The sequence below is a fragment of the Heloderma suspectum genome, chromosome 1, assembly GCF_057233095.1.
Source record: "Heloderma suspectum isolate Gila_16-S chromosome 1, 16-S_ref, whole genome shotgun sequence".
Lineage (NCBI taxonomy): Eukaryota > Metazoa > Chordata > Lepidosauria > Squamata > Helodermatidae > Heloderma > Heloderma suspectum.
Window position 1 is genome coordinate 194,528,020 of NC_139458.1, and position 17,652 is coordinate 194,545,671.

At 43.5% G+C, this 17,652-nt stretch overlaps 1 protein-coding gene across 3 annotated transcripts in view; it reads left to right on the top strand.

Annotated features, from left to right (window-relative positions):
- DNAJC10 (DnaJ heat shock protein family (Hsp40) member C10) overlaps positions 1-9,163 on the top strand; it is a 39,763-nt gene extending 30,600 nt beyond the window's left edge. For 2 of the 3 annotated variants that reach the window (XM_084815280.1, XM_084815272.1), the window contains exons 19-22: positions 815-868; positions 1,971-2,118; positions 2,261-2,380; positions 3,301-3,480. In XM_084815280.1, coding sequence (XP_084671406.1) covers positions 815-868; positions 1,971-2,118; positions 2,261-2,380; positions 3,301-3,432 — 454 coding nt within the window. In that variant the 3' untranslated portion in view covers positions 3,433-3,480. Of the gene's footprint in view, positions 1-814; positions 869-1,970; positions 2,119-2,260; positions 2,381-3,300; positions 3,481-4,310 lie in introns of those variants that run through there. The other variant, XM_084815289.1, reaches the window with a different exon arrangement.
- Positions 9,164-17,652: the final 8,489 nt, after the last annotated feature.

Sequence of the window (17,652 nt, forward strand, 5' to 3'; positions counted from 1 at the left end):
TCCTAGCCCTACCTGGAGATGCCGGGGATCGAACCTGGGACCGTCTGCACGCCAAGCAGGTGCTCTGCCACTGAGCTGCGGCCCCTCTCTCCCCCACTCTTCCTTGAGCAGTAGGCAGGCGCTGTGTTGCCTCTTCACATCTGGTAGACTACTTATAACACTGTGTCTGCTAACTTAATGACAATTCTATTGCGTGAAACTATTTATTTGTGAAATTTGCTGCCATAACATATATTGATGGCAACTAGCTTACGGTGTTTTAAAAGGGGGTTAGATAAATTTGTGTTGGATAAGTATATTAGTGGCCATTAGGTACGGTGGCTATATGGAACTCCAGGTATAGAGGCAATATGCCGCTGAATTACAGGTTGCTGTGGCGGATTGTTGGCTTCCAAAGACATCTGTTTAGTTATTGGGGGAGCGTAGATCTAACGCAGCCCAGCTCCTTTTATGTTCTTGTCATTTTCATCCAAAACAAGAGTTGCCCACCATAATCTCTGGGCCCATGATGTTACTTTCTTTGGGTTGCAGTGTGTCATTTCCTTTCACATGGCATGTTTCAAAATTACTCCTACAGAGGAAAGCATGTGGAAAATGCTAAAATTGAAAGTCTGTGTGAATATTTCTCAGGGAAGATCCATCAGCAGGTACTGTGATAGGAATCCAGTATCCAGCTCTAGATCGTGATCTTTCCTGAGGGAAATCCACAACACTGTGAATTCAGTGAAAAGAAAGTCAACACCATTTGTGCATCTCATCTCAAAAGTTGCCTCTTTCAGTATATTTTACTCTTTGCTTTTATATCTTCTAACAGTAGCTACAATGGCTGGCACAGAGATGCCTATTCACTGAGACGATGGGCGCTAGGGTGAGTTATTACATCAAGATTTGCTCACCATTTAGTCAAATAGTGTTATTTGTTAGAAATTATAGATGTATATTTTGGGGCAATGACTTGCGTAGGAGCCATTCACACATCGTACCAGACAAGTATGTAACAAACACATCAGCACACAGGAGAAATTCTGGCCAGTCTCAGTTCTTTCTCGTGAAAGTAATATCACTATATGCAATGTTTGTTTGTTTGTTTGTTTGTTTGTTTAAGCATTTTGGTTTGCTGATGTGTGAAGGATTCACCTCTCCATTTTAAGTGCCTCAAATTCAAAGTTTTACAGCTACAGGCCTTGGTAAAAGTAATTTGAGGGAATTCCTGACTTCCTGATGAAGTCAAGTTGTTTTTTTTTCCTGAAACCCATATCAAAAATATGGTGTTTTTGAAATTTCAGTATGTCCTGTCCTCATCCTTGATACTGGGAAAAATAGAAGTTCAAAACTGATATTTGGAGAAAGCAATCCTATGGTCCCTGGGCAAGCACCCTAGGGATGATAGGATGGCTCAGAAAACCCCTTCCAGGGTTGGAGAGAGCACTCCAGCCTTCAAAGGGAGAGTCAGAGATCTGACCCTCACAGCCGGTGTGAAGAGAACCATGGTGGCAGCCTCTCCGAGGTAGGAAAATCAATCTTGGAGAAGCGGGGAAAGGGGGCATTCTGGTGGGAGATGAGGAGATTATTTATCATGAACCTCCTCCAGCCTCCTTCCTTCCCCCTTCAGCCTCCTTCCTTCTCCCTCCGAAGTGCCCTTGCTGGATTTTTGCATTAGCAAAAATATAGGAAATTGGAGAACGGGGAGGCAAAGATTGCCTCCACTGCTCCTCCCATCCTGCTACCTTCAGCCTGGCCAGGTATAGAAATCTCAGAAGCCTCTAAGTTTGGGGGTTTGCGAGCAGCAAGGGCACAGTCCATAGGATTGTGCCCTTAAGGGTCCTAAACCCTAAAAAATCTGAGTTTCTTCAAGAGTGAGAACTGCTCTTGACCACATATACATGGAAGTGGTCACTGTTGTTGATGTATCACTAATATTTAGAAGCTGTTTAATTAAAATCCTAAGATCCTTTTTCTTTTTGATAAAGATATTTACCTCAGGTGTCCTTGGATCTGACACCCCAGAGCTTCACTGACAAAGTTCTTAATGGGAAAGAACACTGGGTCATCGACTTTTATGCTCCTTGGTGTGGCCCTTGCCAAAATTTTGCTCCAGAATTTGAGATCCTTGCTAAGGTAATTGTATTTTTTTTTCTAGCACCAGCAAGCCATTTGTCCAGAGAAGTAGACATGGACCCTTCTTGAGCAATGGACTTTAATGCCTCTCTCTCTCTCTCTCTCTCTCTCCCCCCCCCCCCGCCCCATCCCTCTTTTAAAGACTGTTAAAGGAAAAGTGAAAGCTGGAAAAGTTGACTGCCAAGCTTATGCTCAAACTTGTCAATCTGCTGGCATCAGAGCATATCCAACAGTTAAATTTTATCTTTATCAAGGAACAAAGGTAAAAAAAACCCCAACAATACCCAAATCTGCATACTGTCAATTATGAGGAAGGGGCATATCTCCCTTGGTAGAGCTCCTGTTTTGCATGCGGAAGGTCCCAGGTTCAATCCCCGGCGTCTCCAGCGGGGGCTGAGAGAGACTTCTGTTTCCATTGCCAGTCAGGGTAGATAGTACTGAGCTAGATGGACAGATGGTCTAGTTCAGTGTAAGGCTTCTTCCTAATTAATAGGTAGGCTATAATGAGAGAGTGAAACATTAAATACTGTTTTCAACAACTGTGTCATTTTATTTTAGTGTTCAGTAATGCAAATGAGTACCGCTTCTTCCCAAAAAAAGCTTTCCTTTTTTTTTTTTTTTTTTTTAGAGTAAACTAGCTGAAATGTTCTTTGAGCACATGCATAACACGACTCAGTGGCTATAGACTGTCTGTCTGGTAGTGTTGCAGACCAGGAAAGGGAGGAACTTCCTTCTGCCTACTGACCACTCTGCAACTTGGGACCATGCTAAGGTGTTCCTTTCCCAGATATGTCCCTTTATTCTGCCAAAGGGCAGGAATCCACAATCTACAGATAGGCCTCAATCATACCTCAGATAGGCCAACTTCAGCATGCTGACATGGCACTTGGGAAGGTCCTTGGGCATATCAGCTAATTACTATAGCTGCACTATGCAGTATCAAATTTTGGTATCTAATCCTAATAACAAGATAAAAATAGGGTTGACTTAATACTACAGAAAAACTAACAAGTACTTTTCATTAAGATGACCTTTAAGGTATCTGATCACTTGGTGTTAAACCTTGTAACTTCCCCTCTGAATGGCAATTATTTCATCCCAGTGGTGGCAATTCCATTTTTCTTCAAACACTTAAATGTGTTTGATCAGAGATGATAACTCTCTTTTTCTCTATATTTAAAGAAAAATGCATTTGGGGAACAGATAGACAGCCACGATGCGAAAGCCATAGCTGAACTACTGATGGAGAAAGTAGAAGACATAAAAAACAAGAGAAAAATATCTTCCAGAAACAAGGTGGGCAATTTGTTGTGAGGTCCATTTACACAGATACTTTAACATCTTTATCCTGTGGTGTTTGTGTCTGTGATTATAGCCAGTGGTCTTTGTGCTAGCTTCCATCTAGCCAGTGGTGGATTCCCATTTGTGCAAGTCAGGGTGCCTAATTTTTTCCAATCCTGCTACCTACTGTAGCCCACTGTGCCCTCAAAAAGCTCCTTCTGAAGTATGTAATGCAGTTGAGAAGGAATCCGTTGAACTGCGGAACTACTGCATGGCTAAATTCTGATATTGGTCTACTGTACAGGATCATTGCGGGCTACTCTCATACCTTCCATGCTGTGACTGGCAAAGTAGTATCAAGCCACAACATCTTGAGGGAGCAGGGAGACAGTGGGTGCTCCAGATGGGAGGGCCCCTAGCACTAACAATCCAAAGTCAGTTCTTCCGGCCTTTTCTCTTTAATAGATTTTCTGTGGTAAGAGAAAAGACAGAAAAAGCAGTGGGGAAACACGGGATGGGTTCAAACTGAAGACGATGATGTCCTGTTAAATTCCGTGAATGAGGCAGGGGGATGGCATGATAAAAGCCTTGTCCGGAAGCACCCAGTATCATATGGTTGGAACCAAAAGAGGAAGGGAACCTTTGGATCCAACCTGTACTAGACAACTAGTGAATGGTGTAATTTTTTAACTTTTGTTGTACATGGTAAAGAACAGCTCAGAAAGTACGATTTCCTTTATATTAGACATAGTATAACTGGCATTTTTCATAGCAGTGCAAGTAAATGAATCTAGTGTTTGCAAACCCATCCTTCACAAGAACATGAAATCAGCATTTCTCATTATTTTACTGTGTTTTATCTATTTTTATCTCTTGTCTCCCCCCATAACCCAACTCTCCATAACAATCAGGATGAACTCTGAGTCATGGAATGAATTCAAAGCGTTCTGCAGTGATGGCGATGAAAATATTAGGTCATCTTCCTCAAGAAGAAAAAGAAATGCATCGGGATTCATGGACACACGGATTATCCCCATGAATGCTACAGAACGTGCTCTCAATCATCCAGTGTCCATTTGTAATGGAGGGATAGACTCTAGCAACCACTGTGGACTCCATGCTAACTGCATACCAAGGCGGCTTTTATTTTTCTGATTATGGACTTAAGACTTGGTCAGTAGTGGGAGAACCATAAGGGCTTTTTTCCTTCGGTCCTCACAGTCTCTCTCTTCTGCTGAAAAGCAAGCCTGTCTCCAGTTGTAAAACTGCAGGTGGACAGACTACTCTATATTACAGAACGCTCTCTTTCTCTCTCCTTCCTATGGGAAGAGGGAGAATGGTCTGAACAACTGTTTTACCTCGATATTGTAGTTAGTGAATTTTATCCAGGATCCACTGCATAAACTAAAGTATACATTTGGAGAAGTTCAGCCCACCTGTGCTATAGAATGTTAACTTCTGTACTGATCTCTAAGCTGTTTGGAAGAGCACTCAAATCGTCATAAGTGTGCATGATGATTTCAGTGCATGGTGGCTAAGGGGAAAAGCCTTGCCTGTGTTGGCTCTCTGCGTCTTTAGCCTGTGTTGAGCCAGCTGTGTGCATAAGCTGATATATGCAGGTTTGGGCATTTAGAATACCACTGCAAATGCTCAAAGAACAATATAGTCTTTTTTTTTAGTGGCATACAGACAGCTGGATCCAGTAGGTGGCAGCACATGCATGATTGCAAAGGGCTGAAGCAGCTGAGAACCAGAACTAGCAAGTCTTTTCAGTGGCCACCTGTTTGTTTCAATAGGACTTGCTTTCCAGGTAAGCAACATTCAAAACACAGCCTACGCTTTCCCACATCAAAGCGGATACACATTAGAAAACAAACCCATAACTGAGTTGCATTTTTGTGATTTGCCATAGTCTTCAAAGTGCAGAACATTGTGTGTGTGTGTCATAGCAAATTTGTTCCAGTTTTAAATTGGGATACTGAAGTCACTGTTGGAGGCATATATTTAATCTGTTTTGACAGATCCCTGCTCCCACATCTTAAAAAGCAGAACTGTTAAAAAGAGAAAGACAGCATTTATATTTTCTTGGGGGGGCGGCGGGGGGGGGAGCATTTAAAGTGCCTTCTGAATGTTTGCTGCTCAGTAGTGGTCACTTTTGCAGGAGTTTGTGCTACTGGAGGTTTGAGGTCTTTTCATCAGACTGTCACTCGGGGTGCAGTTGGGGGGGCAGCATCATTCATACGTACAAATATAATGTAATTTTTTTCTGATGTAGAATTGACACTTGCTAAAGTTTTAAATAATTTCTAAGTATTAAAAACAAAGATAGTTGGGCAATACCTTTATTACTGTCACTTTAAAACATTGATATCGTACGTATTGTAAGCCACCTAGAAATCGTTGGACAACAAGTAAATATTTAAGAATTAAAAAACAAAATGCCAACAAAGACCTTGCAAGGTTTCAAGTTCTCCAGAACTCTTCACCAGTTTAATGAAGTGCACAGGAGCCCTGCAGCAACATAAGTAGGGATCAGGAGATCACAATTTCACTTCATTACACTGATGAAGAGTTCTAGAGAACTCCAAAGGTTGCACAATTTTTTCTGGTATTTTGGTTAGACCTACTAAAGGCATTGTCCAATTGTGGATTTTCAAGCAGGGTTCCATACATATTAGTCGTAGTATCTGTAGTGTACATATTCATACAACATCCATTTGAAAATCTTACACTGGAAATTTGAAATAATAATCTTCCTCGCCCTAAAAATGGAATGTTGGGTACCTAGATATTGGCAGCCCTACCCTAGAACAGTGGTATTCGACCACTTTTTAAGAAGGTAAATTCAATCCTTTTGCATGTATTAGTAGTTACAGGCTTCATGTGTGCATAAACATTATTCTGCACATGCAAAGATCAGGGTAGTGGTGTGTGTTTTTTCCAAAAGAGACATTTCCACAATCCATAATTATTTTGCGAAGCAAACACACGTACGTGTGTGCAGTAATAGCTCACCTGTAAATACACTCTTCTTATGAAATCACCAACTGTTTTTCCTCGAAGAGTGAGATACTTCTGCTTACATTGCACCCTTGATTATCCCATCAGAATTATGGTTAGTGATATGGGGAGTTAGATCACTTTCTGCTTCTCTCCATTAACAAAACACAAGAACAGATACCATTTAACCACAGTGTTCTTTTTGAGGGTATTATAGATGTTTATGCTGCATCAGTTTCTAGTGCAGTCCACCTATCACTTGAACTTAATAATAAATGGTTCCATCCAGTGTATATCCTTCCAGCTTTCATGTTGCCATTTCTGGGTTCAAGCCCTGTAAGTTCAGATTTCATAACCTCCACTCTAAAGGAGGCAACTAGCACACCCTGAAGAAACAGTATTGGATGGTGTCTCCCAGTGTTTTAATAATATATTTGTGCGGTCTTGTCAAGTGTAGGAAGGTTCCTTTTTTAAGCTAATTGTATAAATCAGCCTTCCTGAACCTGGTGCCCACTGGTTATGCTAGATTATGTCCTCAGCCAGCATGGCCTAATGGTCAAGGCTGATGGGAGTTGTAGTCCAACACATCTGGAGGGCACCAAGTTCGGGAAGGCTGGCATAAACTCTTATAGAAGGGGGTAGGGAGAGAAAGTTGGTATTCCATGGAATACCTTCTTAGATTTACACTTGGAAAAATGACCTGTGAGTCATATAGCATTGCTATATATTTGAGAAAGTTTGGTATACTAACAGCAGAATCTAACACAGAGTCACCCGTGATCCTGTTGAATCCAGTGGGCTTACATCTGCCTAGGTTTGTGCGCCTAGGTTCAGTGGCCCACAGAATCTGAGCTAGAAACCTCTGGGTGTGAAGTTCTCTTACATTTTTGGATATACATGCACACTTTCTGGCACTGCCAGAGGTTATCTTGTATTCCTTGTCATCTGCTAAAACAGTTACTAAGACAGCAGTTCGAAAACTTAATAACAAGTAAAGCTTTTCAATACAAAGCCTGCAGTAATTCCAGTTTTGCTAATGTTAAAAATGTTTAAAGATTTATAGTCAATGTTCTCAACCAGCAGATTTAATGGCTATGATCCAAAGCGGGGACTATGTGCGGAGGAGAGAATCAAACTTGCAGCCAAAGCGTTTCTTTCCATTCCCATTACTGAAGAGTCACATCACTTTTAAATTGAGCAGTAGTCTGTTCAGCAGTGGTGAATTCCTGCAGCAAAACATTATTCATTGCATAACTCATACCCTGCCTTTCCTGTATGCAAGGGTGGGGGTGCTTGCAATAATCAACCACATTATACTGTTATGCTTGCCACGCTTCTTCAAGCAATGAGATGTTCCAGGGGGTTGGTTTCTTTTTGGAAGGAGATCACTGGACACTTAGGGTGTTTTTGTAATATTTGAGATGATGTGCAAATAAGTTGAGAATAGGTGGAGGCATATAAAATAAACATTAAAGAGATCTGTTCAAGAGCTCTTCATTGACAGATCTTGAGCCAGTGACTGAAGGCAAAATTACGTATTATCATTGTCACTGAACTTATTCCTCTCCCATGTCTCTCGGGCAACATGAAACTGAAAAATACATATGCTGTGATGTCACTGCTTCTCTGCTCCATTTCATTGTCTGCTGCTTACAGGGGGCAGAGAAACAAATGTAACTGCGTATTACTAAAGAGATGCACGTCAGTGGTTCGTGTGCATCTTCCCTGAATTTGTCTAAGGCGTGCTTGAGTTGCAGGCACTCTTTATGCACACTCCAATAGAAGTGGGTCATACTACAGGTAATTGGCTGTGGCATCTTAATTGTGAAATATCCTAGACTCATTTGAGATTTTCAAACAAGGTTAAATCTGAAATACCTACATAGAACTTATATTGGTGAGAACATACATTTATGATCTATTCTGTATCTATCCTCTGTTAATAGTGTTCATGCATGGCGCAAAGAGTTCAAGAGAGTCTCAAAGAGTGCAGAACAGATGTATATAATGTCATTTTGCCTGCAGTGGAAATGCACTCACTTAATTTCTGATAGTTGTACGCCTTGCCTGTCTTCTGCTCAGGGGTGATCGGTTTTCTCTTTCAGCAGAAGCCAGATTTGCACAGTGTTGATTTGCAGCACCCTTTGTCAACAACGAAGCAACTTCCCCCTTGTCTGGCAACAGGGCCGTGCACAGCGCTGACTGGCTAGCCCTTGTGTCATTTACAAAGCCACATCTCTGCCTCAGAGCAGATTTCAACAGGGGGGCGGGGGCACACTTTAAAAAAGTCAAAATAAAGCTCCAAACAAACACTTGATCAGATAATCATGCAGGCACTTGAAAAGCAAGGCCAAGACTGGATAGCCTAACTCAAGGAGACTTCTGAGTGAGGGTCAGGTATGTGTGTCTGTATAGGAGCTAAAACGGGAAAAATAGCTCACCCCAACACAAACCCATTTGTGCCTGTGCCTATTTCTGTGTACTTCTATATGCCGCCAAGGGAGCTTTTTAAATGTCTGGTGTGAGAATTTGGTTTGTGCTAGGGGTATTTGCGGGTTTAACAAAGTAAATACATCAAGAAGAAAGCACTAGAAATGGTCTGAACAGTGATTTTGGCACTGGAAATCGTAAACTATGTTTGGACCTTTTAAGCAGGTCATGTTTAGTGATCCAAAGCTGTAACCAGCAAGAATTCTTGTCACACTCCATGACTGTTTTAGTTGTAAGCCAAAGTTTATAATAAATTCGATTTTAATATTTCTGGACTCTTGAGATGCGTTCTTTTCTTTCAGTCAGTTTTCTTCTCCTTTGTTTACTGCCTTGCTTCTTTCAATAACCGCATGCTTAGCTTTAAAAGGTTTTAGCTTTCATGCGTTGGGAGCAGCTGAGATAGTAAACCCATTTCTGAGCTGTAACACTTCTGACAGCAGGCACAGGCTCGTGGTTGAATGCATGTGGGTGGCTTTGCGCGGCGCACACTAACTCAAGGCTCGGCTGGCACTGGGAGGGGTAGCTGCTCCTGCCAGCACTAGCCAAGGCATAGAGAAAGGCAAAGAAGGCAGAGCAATGGCATGAGTGGGTGTGGCCACACCCACTGATGCCCTCTGGCCTGCAGACCCAGTGGGGTGCAATTTGGCTGCCCGCACATTTTTAGTTCTATATTGCTGGGATAGGCAGATGGGGAATGCATCATCAGAGGCTGCTCCAGGCCACCTTCGAGGAGAGGTCCGGCCCTCATAAGAACGTAAGAAGAGCCCTGCTGGATCAGAGCAAGGGTCCATCTAGTCCAGCATTCTGTTCACACAGTGGCCAACTAGCTCTCGACCAGGAACCCACAAGCAGGGCACAAGTGCAACAGCACCCTCCCACCCATGTTCCCCAGCAACTGGTGTGCATAGGCTCACTGCCTCTGGTACTGGAGGTAGCACATAGCCATCAGGACTAGTGGCCATTGATAGCTTTTTCCCCCAGGAATTTGTCTAGCCCCCTTTTAAAGCCATCCAAACTGGTGGCCATCACTATATCATGTGGTAGCGAATTCCATAGTTTATGTGCTGTGTGAAGAAGTCCTTTTATCTGTCCTGAATCTCAATCACAGAAGCTGATGGGTCATTTCGAGGCCAATGACCTTCCGCTGTTGAAAAGCAAGGCTCTCATTATCCAGCCATAGCAGGCCTCAGAGAGATCAATCACCGCTGGTCAGGGATTGTCATTATCTGGTCTGCATTCCTCCCCGGACCAGTTTGGCAGATGGAAAGCAGTCACCCTAGATATAGTGAAAAGGATATTGGAAACAGCCATGGCTAAGGCAGGGCCATTTCCATGAAGAGGCAAAGTGGGCAGTCGCCTAGGGGGCCAAGAGATCCAGGGTGCCAAACAAGTCCCAGCCAGCAGCACCAATAGTGGCAAGGCTTTGGACCCCATAAAGCTCTATTGGCCAGTCCAAGCTGCAGCTGGGTGCCATCTGAAATCACAATCTGTTCCCTAGTGTGAGAGCCAGCTATGTTGCAGGTTGGGAAGCAGAGGTGGGTGCTGGGTCTGGACAGTTTGAAGACCACTGGTTTAAAGGCTGTACATACTATGTTCCAAACCAATATTTAAAGCACCTTTTGGTACAGTGACACAGATAAACGTTTCCATGTTCAAGAAAGAAATTAAAAATAGAAGATACCAAGATAGAATACTTTTTTTTTCTCCTCCTCTCAAAATACTAGAACCTGGGGTCATGCTATGAAGCTGATTGGTGGGAGATTCAGGACAGATAAAAGGACGTACTTCTTCACACAGCACATGGTTAAACTATGGAACTCGCTACCACAGGATGTAGTGATGGCCACCAATTTGGATGGCTTTAAAGGGGGGCTGGACAAATTCCTGGAGAAGGCTATCGATGGCTACTAGTCTTTATGGCTATGTGCTACCTTCAGTACCAGAGGCAGTGAGCCCATGTACACCGGTTGCTGAGGGTGGGAGGGTGCTGTTGCACTCATGCCTTGTTTGTGGGTCCCTGGCCAACAGCTGGTTGGCCACTGTGTGAACAGAATGCTGGACTAGATGGACCCTTAATCTGATCCAGCAGGGCTCTTATGTTCTTAATATCTCAGGAAGGTCATGTTTTTCTACCTATGAACCCATTTTATGCTGTTCAGGAACTAACAGCGATAGCATGAGGAGTGGGGCAGCAAATCTGTACCTCGTCTAAGGTGCCAAAATAGCTTGAGATGGCCCTGGGTTAAGGCGCTGGGTTGTTTCCTGGTGCATCCAGTTATCCAGTAAGAGCAGAAGAAGCTATGCAAGGATGACGGAATTTATCTACCTGCAGAAGGCATTTCTTGGACATTTTCGTGGAGGACCTGCAGTGGGGCCTTGACAGAGCCAGGTGGGGGAAAGGACTAAGCTGAGCCCTATGCTTACCAGAAGTACAAGCTGGGTTTCGAAGAGGCAGGGGAACTAGAGATCAAATCGCCAACATTCGCTGGATCATGGAGAAAGCAAGAGAATTCCAGAAAAACGTCTATTTCTGCTTCATTGACTACGCTAAAGCCTTTGATTGTGTGGATCACAACAAACTGTGGCAAATGCGTAAAGTGATGGGAGTACCAGACCACCTTACCTGTCTCCTGAGAAACCTGTACGAGGGTCAAGAAGCAACAGGAAGAATCGGGCATGGAACAACCGAGTGGTTCAAAATTGGGAAAGGAGTACAACAAGGCTGCATATTGTCACCCTGCTTATTTAACTTATATGCAGAGTACATCATGAGAAATGCCGGGTTGGATGAATCAGAGGTCGGAATTAAGATTGCTGGGAGAATTATCAACAACCTCCGATATGCAGACGATACCACCCTTATGGCAGAAAGTGAAGAGGATCTCAAGAGCCTCTTGTTGAGGGTGAAAGTGGGGAGTGCAAAAGCTGGTTTGAAACTCAACATTAAAAAAACTAAGATCATGGCATCTGGCCCCATCACTTCCTGGCATATAGAAGGGGAAGAAATGGAAGCAGTGACAGATTTTACTTTCTTGGGCTCCAAGATCACGGCAGACGGTGACTGTAGCCATGAAATTAAAAGACGCTTGCTCCTTGGGAGGAAAGCTATGGCCAACCTAGACAGCATAGTAAGAAGCAGAGACATCACCTTGCTGACAAAGGTCCGTCTAATCAAAGCTATGGTTTTCCCAGTAGTAATGTATGGCTGTGAGAGCTGGACTATAAGAAAGGCTGAGCACCGAAGAATTGATGCTTTCGAACTGTGGTGCTGGAGAAGACTCTTACGAGTCCCCTGGACTGCAAGGAGGTCAAATCAGTCCATACTAAAGGAAATCAACCCTGAGAGCTCATTGGAAGGACAGATACTGAAGCTGAAGCTGAAATATTTTGGCCACCTAATGCGAAGAGAAAACTCTCTGGAAAAGACCCTGATGCTGGGAAAGACTGAAGGCAAAAGGAGAAGGGGACGGCAGAGGATGAGATGGCTAGATAGCATCACCGATGCAATGAATATGAACTTGAGCACACTCCGGGAGAGAGCGCAGGACAGGAAGGCTATGGTCCATGGGGTCACGAAGAGTCGGACACGACTGAACAACTGAACAACAACAACAAGTGCGGGATGGAGAGCAGCGTGCAGTCCCTGGTGAACACCTCAAGGCACTTTTATGGTGAAGAGGGATTCCCTAGTCTTGCCCTTTGGCTGTGGGACCCAGGGATGGGTAAAGGAAACTTCTGAGGCCTGCTCAGAGCACACAAGCAAAGCCATGGTATTTGGAGTGGGGGTGAGTTGGGAGGGCCTCCCTCACCCAACAGGGGGCCAGTCAGACACAAGCTGGAGACATTCTCTTTGTGCCAGGTCAGGGGTGGGCTTGGCCGAAATCTTATGAAGAGCAGGTCCCAGCATGGCCCCTGCCTCATTCCATTCCTGCACTGCTGGTTTGCCGTGCTGCAAATCTTGTAAATAATTGGGCCCTAGTTCACCCAACACCCATGTCTGGCCTCTTTCTCCCAGGTGGGTGCACAAAAGGTCCCAGGTTCAAACCCTAATATCATATAAGCACCTAATTCTGTTGCTATTAGTGGCAGCAAAGATGGAAATAGCTCAGTATTGGAAAACAAGTCGAGGATATACAGTGGATAGGTGGTTTTCCAGAATTTGAACAGTAGCTTTAGCTGAAAAGTTAAGAGCACAATCGATCAGTCAGAGGAACAACTGAAAAAGGACAGGTTAATGGAAACGTGGCTTCCCTTTATAACTTTTGTTAATTCAGGCTCCACAGACCAGCATTCACCAAATAGTCATATTTCTGGAAGGGGATAATAGCCAAGAAGACTAGAAATTGAAACAGGAATCTTATTGGTAGCAATAGAAGTTGTACCTCACTATACAGTTATATATCCCATCTCAAAAGTCTGTATCTGACAAACAATGGAAGATAAGCTGCATGTGTTTGAGCTTTTCTACAGAGGCTTGTAATCCACTGTTTCTACTTTCAGTTTCATCACAGAATTGAGTTCTCAGAACTACACAAAGACCATTTCCTTTCCGCCTTTTCTGCTACATAACCTCTAGGTGGCACTGCAATATAGTGGGATAGCACAATTACACAAGTGGAGAAAGTGTTTTCTTTCACTTTCACAAATAATGCCACATTTTCCCTGCTCTAAAAAAGACTCACAGGAAGTGCTGTTTAAAAAGAGAAGCAAAACTAGAGGGTCACAACTTCATCTAAAGAACCCGTAAACACACGTGAGTAGGGAATGATGCACACACATAAATGCCTTGTGTAGAAAAGCTTTTTCTGTTGTTATGATTATATGTTAAAATCGTTATGTACCTTAGAACAGAAATGAAATTATATACATACATATAGATACAGATGTATAAATCAAACCTGGGAACTCCCGGTAAGGCTAGGAAAAAAATCTAGCCTGAAATACTGCAGATCTGCTACCAGTCAGAGTAGGCAACGCTGAACTAGATGGACCAATAGTCTAAGGCAGCTTCATATGTGAGCTGGAACACAGTGCTCAAAGGGGGAGGAGGGTTGGATGCCATCTTGCCACCCCACTTCTTTTCAGCTAGACAGAACTGAGTAGTGGTTAGTCACAAGCCTAACTGTCCCACCTCCTTTTCCCCCTCCCACTTTGAAAAGTACCCCACTAACTTGAAAACCAGCCCACTTCTCCCCCCACCCCTTCAGATATTCTGCATACACCACCTACATACAGTGACCCACCAGGGGTGTGATGCATTTTCTGGTTTTTCTCCCTGCCTGGGAATGCAAAAAATGGAGGCAGTTAAGCCCCTTGGCAGACCATAATACATAGCTGGTGGGCTACATCCACCTTAGTGTGTCACATAAGTTATTCAGACCTGAAATGTATTCTAGTTCAGTTGGAAGCAAAAAAAGTAAACACCACGAGTTGGATCCATGACTAACTTAAGTCCCATCAATTTCAGTGAGCCTACTCTGACTAAGTCTGGATCCAACCTGATAAATGCATGATTTGTCAGAAATGTTCAGGTAATAAGGAAGAGGAAGAATTTAAACCCCAAAGGGGGCGGGGGGAGTGTGATCTTTTTTCTAGCTGTCCAAAATTCTATAATTGTTGTCTTAAGGCACAGGTCTTTTGCAACAAAATCCAGGAATAAGTACTGTCTGACAGGCGTTCTAGATAGATAGATAGATAGATAGATAGAGGTCTTCCTTCTGTGCAAAAACAAATGCTCTTAAAAGCCAAACTCCTGGGGCAGGCATTGCACGCAGATGTGCTGCTGAAGCAAGGCATTTGATGCATTTCCAGCACAAGCAGATATAGTAGGACAGTTTTTATTATAGTTGCTCAGCGCATTTTGCCTTGGTCATAATAACACAGTGCAAGGGTGAATTTGCATTGGTTTGTAAGTATCCAGAGCTACCCCATTGCGTTTTTAAAGAGCACACACAGCTGTAGATGTGTTTTGCCTGTGACAATTAGCAGGTTTCAATTCCTCATTAAATTCCCCCGCTCCTGAAAATGAGAATGAGTAAAATTAGTATCATAATCAATGCTTGATCATTGATGTAAATGTTTATGACAATGCTGTTATTTTTCTCACTCAAAGTGTTGGGCCTCTTGCAAACCACAGTGCAAATAAATGGTGGGTCTCCTTCATTACTCAGTTCCCCCGCCCCCAAGATGAGTGAAATCAGTATCTAAGCGTGTGTGTAAGTGCAATAAAAGGTGCTTCCAGTAATACTTTGGGTCCATAGAGATCTCTGGCTCTCGCAAGCAGTAATGAAGTACACCCACCATTTACTTGCACTGTGGTTTGCAAGAGGCCCGACACTTTGAGTGAGAAAGATCATAGCATTGTCATAAACATTTACATCAATGATCAAGCATTGATTATGATACTAATTTTACTCATTCTCATTTTTAATGTGTCATTGCTTCCTTACTTCTTTCCCTTTATAGACTGTGTCTATAATCTGGAATGCAGGGAATATCACCCAGCCAACGCGTTGTGAACCCTCCCCACCAAGTGAGTTCCTCCCCAAGGCATGCATAGAGCTGCTGGGGTTGCTGCTGGAATTCCAGCACCCCTACCCAGTTCCTTAGCTTACTTTTCTGCCTGAGCCAACCCTGAAGGGCTACTCCACAAACACGATGACTTTCTTCAGCCCACATTGTCACAGCTAGAGCGCTGAACTGACTGGTATCATAGGTGCCAAGCTGTTTTTGACACCCACTACAGAGACAGCAGGGGAATATCTCAACATCTGGTGTTTTGATCAGATTTGGAATGTCAGTTTTGGTTTGTGTGTGTATAAAAAATACTCACCAATGACTTGATCCCAAGTACTTGACATGATTCCAAAGGACAAACATTTGTACAATAGCATTTTGTACAATTGCTCTTGCTCGCTCTCTCTTTCTCCAATTTTTGTTACATCTATAGTTGCTACAATTCCCATCAGCCTCAGCCTGCATGGTCAATGGTTAAGGATTGTGGGAGTTGCAGTTCAAAATATCTGGCAAGCACCAGATTAAGGCAGGCTGAATACAGGTGAATAACACCTGTAAAACTGCTATTTTTTAACTCCCCTCCTAACATAGGGAGTTTAAAAACTCATAACACCTTTGCGAGGGGGTGATTTTCTTTGGAAAAATGGCACTGAGGGGGCAGGAAGGGTTAAATGCCCCCCAAGCCTGATCCTGATCCAACTCTGCGATTTTCAATCTATATCTATTTGGGAAACTGATCACACGTTTAATGTGTTCTCTAGTTTGACCTTGAGAAGGAAGTGTTGAGAATCAGCAAGGTGTCAGCATGTCCCATACTGGGCTCGATGAAAGTATTTCTGCAGAACAAGGGGTTTCATATTTTAGACACCCGCTGCTTCACCAACGGAATTTTTTCAGACTTCCATTTTTATTTTTGCAAGCTCTACTACTGCTACCAGGGCCGGTGCCAGATTTCAGTGGGCCCTCGGCGTATTGCTGCCAGTTGCCCCCCCCCGTTGCAGCCCCCCTACAAACCCTTGCCACTCCCGCCTGCCACCAAAGAAGCCCCTCACCTGCCTGCTGCCACAGACAAAACCCTTTGCCCACCCACCTGCTGACGCTGGTGTCACTGCCGATAGTACCACTACTGCCAAAGGCCCTCACCCTCGCCTGCCCTGCTGCCACCGCTACCAACATCTCTTGCCACCCACCCATCCACCACTGCTGTCGCTGAAGCCCCCCACTCACCTGTCCATTTCTTTTAACTTGGCAGGAATCAACAGTAGTGGCTCCTCCTCCTCAGCTGGCCAACCCTGCCAAGTCCCTGCACAGGATTTTGAAAGGTTCTTCATAGTAAGCGGTGTGGCCTATCAGGGTGTGATGTGCAGAACCCGTGAATGCACTGAAACCTGTCCAGGAAATACTAAATAACACAAACATACCTCAAGAATACTGAAATACTACTTTGTAGCATATACTTCTGTTACAAGCAATTATAACTCTTAATTCGCCTGATTATATGTCTATAATTCAAAGGCCAATGGGCAGAACAGGCATTTGCAGACCGGAACAGTTGTTCACCTGTCTTTATATACTGCCATTTATTATTATGTATTTATATTGTGCCATCAATGCACATGGCCCTGTACAGAATAAGAATAAAACAGCAAGGCCCTCCCAGGAGGTGTACATTCTAATAAAATCATGAACTAAAACAAAAAAAAGGGGAAGGGAAGGGACCAAATGAGCACAAGATAAGCTATTTTGATTTTTTGTAGTATCTCAATTGTTGGACAAAAGTTCTTTGATTATGTGAATGGATGTCAAACTTAACATGAGCTAGGATGATCAAAATTCTAAACACCTATGCGAATGAAAGCGCCGTTGAAAACACCCCACTGTTTTTTCCCCGTCTTTGCACGTTTGTGGGTGTGTTTATGTATAATCTGCCAATGGACAATAACACTTCATGTATCTGACACATTGAGCCCTAGTCCATGAAAGCACGTCACAATACATCTGATTGGGTTGGATCTGGAATTCCATGAGCCAACCTCTGTTCACGATATATCCAGAGGGAGGAGGAAGGTGATTTTTTCCTGATTCCCCATTGCTCCTCAGTTTTGGGGTTTTTTTTAAGCTTAGGTTTAACTAGCAGCAATCAGAACAAATCAGACAATGACTTATGGGGGCATAGGAGTGATATGAAGACCACCCTGCCTCTGCCATCACTGGCAGGGCTCTCTCCACCCACCCCCACAAAAGGCA